General features: G+C 45.2%; 1 protein-coding gene across 1 annotated transcript; it reads right to left on the bottom strand.

Moving 5' to 3' along the window:
* Window positions 1-245: 245 nt before the first annotated feature.
* LOC123040401 (uncharacterized) lies at window positions 246-2151 on the bottom strand. The gene is made up of 2 exons (XM_044463256.1): window positions 1254-2151; window positions 246-1144 (listed from the first exon to the last, which is right to left on the bottom strand). Exons 1-2 carry the CDS (start codon window positions 2015-2017, stop codon window positions 469-471), a joined length of 1440 nt encoding a protein of 479 aa, XP_044319191.1. The 5' UTR covers window positions 2018-2151; the 3' UTR covers window positions 246-468.
* Between the last annotated feature and the right edge of the window lie 3669 nt (window positions 2152-5820).

The raw sequence follows: 5820 nt of genomic DNA, 5'->3' as shown, positions 1-5820 counted from the left end.
GCATATTTCTTGGGAAGCTTAAGCTCAAAAGAAGTAACACAGTATAGGCAGAGCTGGAGCCCAAAGTAAGGAAAAATCAGGATGAAACCAACGACCAAATTGATTGGAGAAACAGCAATATGTAACCAAGAGGGCGGAAAAGATACCGCTGAGTGAAATATTGGTTCCCAATGTAGATGAAACAGAATAAGAAATACATAGGTGTACGTTGTTCAATAGTTTAATAAACAACGAAATGGATAAAGTAACAGAACAAGTAAACAACTCTATATGTTGGTTTTAATGATACAACTTGAAGTTTCATGTCCGTACAACAGCAATTGAAAACATGGAAACTTTATTTAAAAGGATAAGTATAAATTCAATGTTGCTTGTAAGACTAAACCAGGCCATAAACATGAGTAGACCATTTAATCCGATGGTCAATTGGATCCCAACCATCGTACAAGTCTCCGAGATGGCCTTCTTCTACATTCTTGTTGCTTTCTGCAGTTCTGTCCAACAAGGTGTGTATGGGAATGAATCGGTTATGAAACGGTCGGCCCCCGATACTAGATGACAAGTCGTTGGGTATAAATAGCCAAGATCCTGAAACTTTGAATTTTTCAAATGATAGGCCAACCCTCTGCACATTGATACATGCAGAAAGATAACCTCTTTATATGGATGAAATCCAAGGATACCAAAGTATCCAGATCCACGTCCGTCAACCTCATCTTCCTTGTGAAGAACGTTGTCATTTTCAAAGTCCCATTCAAACTTTTCTTCCCCTAGATCTTTCTTGCCAGAGTTCAACTCCAATTTCTTTTTCATTAGCCATTCCAAGTCGTCGCCGTGTGGATTACATTCCTTGCGTTCTTTGAGATACTCATTAAAATTGATATCTTGTAAGACCCATGGCCCAAGAACAGGACGAAGATCATCTTGTATAGGTGTAAGGCAATTGTTATGCTTCAAGACCCAATTCGCGTGCCCACATGATTCCTCAAGGACCCAAACAATAAGACGAGACGTTTTAAAAGTAGAAGTTGCAAGGTACACCCCTTTTTCTGATCGTCCAAGATGAAGCTTCTGGTAGTCGTCCGGTTCACGATCCATGGGTGGTTTAATTACTTGGTACTTATTATCATTTGACAAGCAGATCCTGCAAAACATGTCATTAATAAACATGCTAAGAAAACATATTGACGTGGAAGAAAATTAATCAATAAGGAACTGATAAAAAAACTGATTTCTCAAGAGCAATTAGGTACCTCATTACGAAATCAGTTTTGCAGTGGACGTAAAGGTTGCCCCGGTAGTAGACGGCATGACGTCTGTCATCAAACCAGTCGAGATGCCGCCGCATTCCAGAAACAGTGGCAGCAGCCTCCCCTTCTCGAAAAAAAGACCTCTCCTTCCAACCGCCCGACTTTGAGGAGAAAACATGCAAATCAAACACTGGTGGTGGCCATTCAGAATCAGATTCAGGTTCCTCCAATATAACAGGGTCTACTTGGTCCTCATGTCCGTTGTAGCGAGGATTTAGGATCACAAACACCTCATAGTGGGGCGACACCATGGGATCAAACACGAGATGATATTCGCATTTGAGTTCTTCATCTATCTCCTCGAACACGGACGGACGCGGTGGTAGAGAATCCCACTGGCGCGTGGCTGGATTAACCACGTAATAATCCTCCCAATCCCAATAATCAGCAAGCAAGAGGAGGCCATTGCAGTGGTCCTTGATTTTGCGCCAATCAGGACGGCTGGTATAGGGCACGTAGTCGAACCTGCCGGAGATGGTGGGGCCGGTGGAGGGACGGGCGAAGAACTCCGACACACGTTCGCAGTAGAAATTGATGAATATGCCGCCGACGGAGAGCGGGAGGAGGTCCGCGCGCAGCACGTGGCGGACGTCGATGACGGCGAGCAGGGCCTTGCAGGCGCAGCGGCACAAGGCAAGGCCGCGCGGCGCGACGCGGCAGAGCACGTCGGCGAGTATTTCCTCCGGCAGCACCTGCGTCAGATCCATCTCGCTGCAAGGTGCCGCCTGTGAAGACCTGGGGAGTTTTGGAAGTGGAGAGAGAGAGAGAGAGAGTGGGGGTGGGAACTGTCAACTGTGGAGAGGCAGGCGGCTAGGGCAATTTTTGGGTGCTACGCATTAGACATCTGATGCGCTGTGTGGCCTGTGTCTCTGGACTATTTGAGAGTACGCCCCTTGTGGTTGGTGTTGGACTGTTGGTAAGACAACCCTGTTTGCTTCGCAACTAAGTTTACTTCACAAGTAAGTTGAACTTCACAACTAAGTTTCAACTTCACAACCAAGTTTTCTTGTGACTTTGTGAGGAAAGGATTTCCATGTCGGGCGACCAATCTCGTCTTTGGCCGGTCGCATGGTCACGTGCCATGTTGCTGCGGACACATGTTGCCGTTTCCCTTTCTCCCTTTCCTTATCGTCTACCAAGAACCCGGTCCTCTCATTCCCATCTAACTTCCCCCCTTCATCTTTGTGTGGTGATCATCGTGGACGCATGTCCTAGCCCGCCTCCCATGTGCTCTCTCTTGCCACCACAAAGGGTGCCGCGCATCTGGACTACCGCAACTCGCAACGCTGCTACAGTTTCACCTCCAACTTGTGACAGAGCGACCATGCTGCTCCACGTGCATGCTGTCCACCGAAGGATAGAAGATCTAACGACGTAGGGAAGAGGGAGAGGGAGATGATGCTGCTGCATGGAAGAAAGGGGTGCCCCGACTCTCGCCATCAGGCACACTAGTGGCCTCCCCCACCTCCCACCCCCCTACAACCTCTTTATGACTGAAGCACATGGGCGTTGTTACAATAGCACAAGCCTCGGAGGAGAAGTTGCAACCGCCCGTCTGCGGAGCTGCGACCTGCTACTAGGCCCAGTTCTTTTGCCAGAATCTAGGGATTCTCCCAGAATCCGACCCCTACCCAGCTTCTCCCAGAAACTTTGAGCCACATTTGTTTTACAATCCTATCTAATTAGACTCTAACTAGATAGGATTGTAAAACAAATGGGGCTCAAAGATTCTGGGAGAAGCTGGGTAGGGGTCAGATTCTGGGAGAAGCTGGGTAGGGGTCAGATTCTGGGAGAATCTCCGGATTCTGGCAAAAGAACTGGGCCCTAGAAAGCTACAACTGTGAGATCTGACGACGGCGACCGAGGGATGCATTGGTGCTGGAACCAGCAGCAGGAATGTTGGAACTAGCATAGGGGAATCCTCTGACTGCCTGACGAGCGGTGCTAGGATGTTGGAACTAGCTGTGAGGTGTGCTACAACTAGTAGGAGCCGAAGCAGCGACCGGTGGCGCGAGATGCCGGAACCAACGGTAGGGATGCAACCAGCTAGTGGAAAGCTGCAACCGTGGCACTTGCGAGGTGCGACCACGGCGATGTAGGGAGGCGATGCTGCAGGAACCAACATTAGGAATGTTGGAACCGGCAGAGGGGCATCCTATGATCGCCTGCTCTGTGACCCTAGGATGTTGGAACTAGCAGCCGGGTGTGCTACGACTAGCAGGAGCCGAAGTTGAAATTGTGACCGGTGGCGTGGGAAGCTGGAACCTCCAGTAGGGCGTGTTGCGACCGATGTGAGCGTTGACTGCGAATGCTGCAACCGACGGTGCAAAATGCTGCGGCCGGTGGTGCAGGGTGCTAGAACTGGCATCGAGCAATGCTGGAACAGGCATCGACAACACTTCACCATGCGGCCGTTGAGCTGCAACTGGTGGCCGGCAGTGCTACGTCCATCGTTGACGGATGTTGTGACCAACATGACCAATATTTTGTTGAAAATATACCTAGAGGTAATAATAAATATATTATTGTATTTTCATGTTCATAATTGAATATTGTATAACTGTATTAGTTATTGAATATGGTATTCAGAGGAAAACCCAAGTACATGTGTGGAAACATAAACATCAATATGATCCCTAATCATGCCTCTAAAACTAGCTCATGTATTGATTATGATATTGTCTTCCCGGTCATGAGCATTGTTATAGTAACAAGGTACTTATTAATAATGAGATCACATTGTTATCAAAACAATGGTGTTGAGCACTTCACTCTCAGCTTCAAGATGATCTAGTCGAGCACATCATACAAGTCATATTACAAAGTTCAGAAGTAGCACGACACTAGGCACGAGTGCAGAAAATGAGCTCCGTAGACATGTCTTCTACTGTTGTGAAGGTGGGGGTGGAGTTGGAGGAGGCAGCTCCTTAGTAAGAGCTAGCACTTGTGCACTAAGTGCATGTAGTTCATGTGCACTCCGTTCTTTGTTCGTGCTGATCCGTTGCGACTTCAGATTCCTGCCTTAGCCTCCTTTCTTCCTCTAACTGGCCTGTCATATGTCATGCAATCTCGAATGAAGTTTGCAATGCAAGAATGTGAATACATGGGAGGATGAATGAAATGGCAGAAAGTGACGCTATGTGGCTTGCCGAGTTGCTGGCGCAACACGAGGCTAAAACAGTTAGTTCTTGCCCATAATGCACTCATGGTAGTATCAGTTTCATATTAATGTTTAGGACCTAAAATCAAGGCAGATGCATTAGTAATTTAATTAAGATAGTATGGTCATATTAGTGACAATGCAAGCTTATTATATTTTCAGAAAAACTTATAAGCACTCCCCATCAATTAAATGTAAAAAAAAAAGTTTAATGTTTCATACCTGCCTCAAGCCACTGCAACTTGAGAAAGCTAACTGAAGAGATAGTCACATACTGCTCTCCTCTTCCACTCATGTGCTCTCTTTCTATTCAACCAGGGTCTGGCTTGAAGCAAAGCACATACTTGCCATAGCGAAGACATGATTAGGTGGACCAAGCTAGCACCTGCTTGAATGGCTTGAATAGGGACAAAAGACGGTCGGTGATAACTGCTGAAGAGAATGTATAGTTTCCGTGTAACTCAGGTCCTAAACAGTATATATTTTGTAAGGACTGTGCTAACGTCCATACGTACGGACTATTAGCGATAGATCCGGACGATTAATCTATGGTCGCTCGGGCTGTTGTTGGCGAGTGTTGATATCTCGTTCTTTTTTAATACAAAAACAAACACATTCAGTCTAATCTTTTCCTTAATAGCTGCATACATGCATATAGGACAAAACTGTTGATGTCATCGAAGATTCCAACAAATTTAAAACTTTAACATGTTTTGTAGGTCAAACGGTCGCTCCGACTCAAAAACTGTTTTCGCATAAAAGATTTGTCGCGACTATACCATCGAAACTAGATTCCATATTGGTATATTTCGATGATTTTTTTGGGTCAAAAAGTTACCACACCTAGGCTAAATAAGTTATCACCTCTATGGTACGTCACTTACCATCATGTTTACATAGAAATCACCGGGGCATAAAAATGGCTGCTCCAACATTCTCTTCACATGCAAATGCATTAGAGCACATGAAAGCATATGTCATTGTAGATTCTTGCTATTTCGGAACTGTAAAAAAATTATAGATCAAACTGTCGTTTCTGATTGAAAAATCGTTTGACATAAAAAATTCGGTACAACGAGAACTTCCAAACTAGATCTCATATTGGCATGTTTTGATCACTTTTTTGGTCAAAAATTTACCGTAAAGTTACCAGTTATGTTATACGTATATTAACATGTTATTTATGCAGAAGTGACCGGAGCTGTATTTTCAACGACTTCATTCCCCCGGTCAACGTTACTGTGGTACTTGTACCTAAGTATCAGCTCGTGATGCATATATTACCGTGCTATTTTGCATAGAAGTAACTAGGGTATATTTCAATAAATTTTTATTCAGGTCTAAAGTTAC

This window comes from Triticum aestivum, chromosome 2B (genome assembly GCF_018294505.1).
Source record: "Triticum aestivum cultivar Chinese Spring chromosome 2B, IWGSC CS RefSeq v2.1, whole genome shotgun sequence".
NCBI classification, from domain to species: domain Eukaryota; kingdom Viridiplantae; phylum Streptophyta; class Magnoliopsida; order Poales; family Poaceae; genus Triticum; species Triticum aestivum.
This window is presented reverse-complemented; position numbering and strand designations above follow the sequence as displayed.

Bases quoted from the DNA above. Each gene is read 5' to 3' on its own strand.
- LOC123040401 (XM_044463256.1), bottom strand. From the start codon at position 2,017: ATGGATCTGACGCAGGTGCTGCCGGAGGAAATACTCGCCGACGTGCTC. The intron at 1,145-1,253 runs GTACCTAATTGC...CATGTTTTGCAG, and splicing joins AAAACTGATTTCGTAATGAG to GATCTGCTTGTCAAATGATA.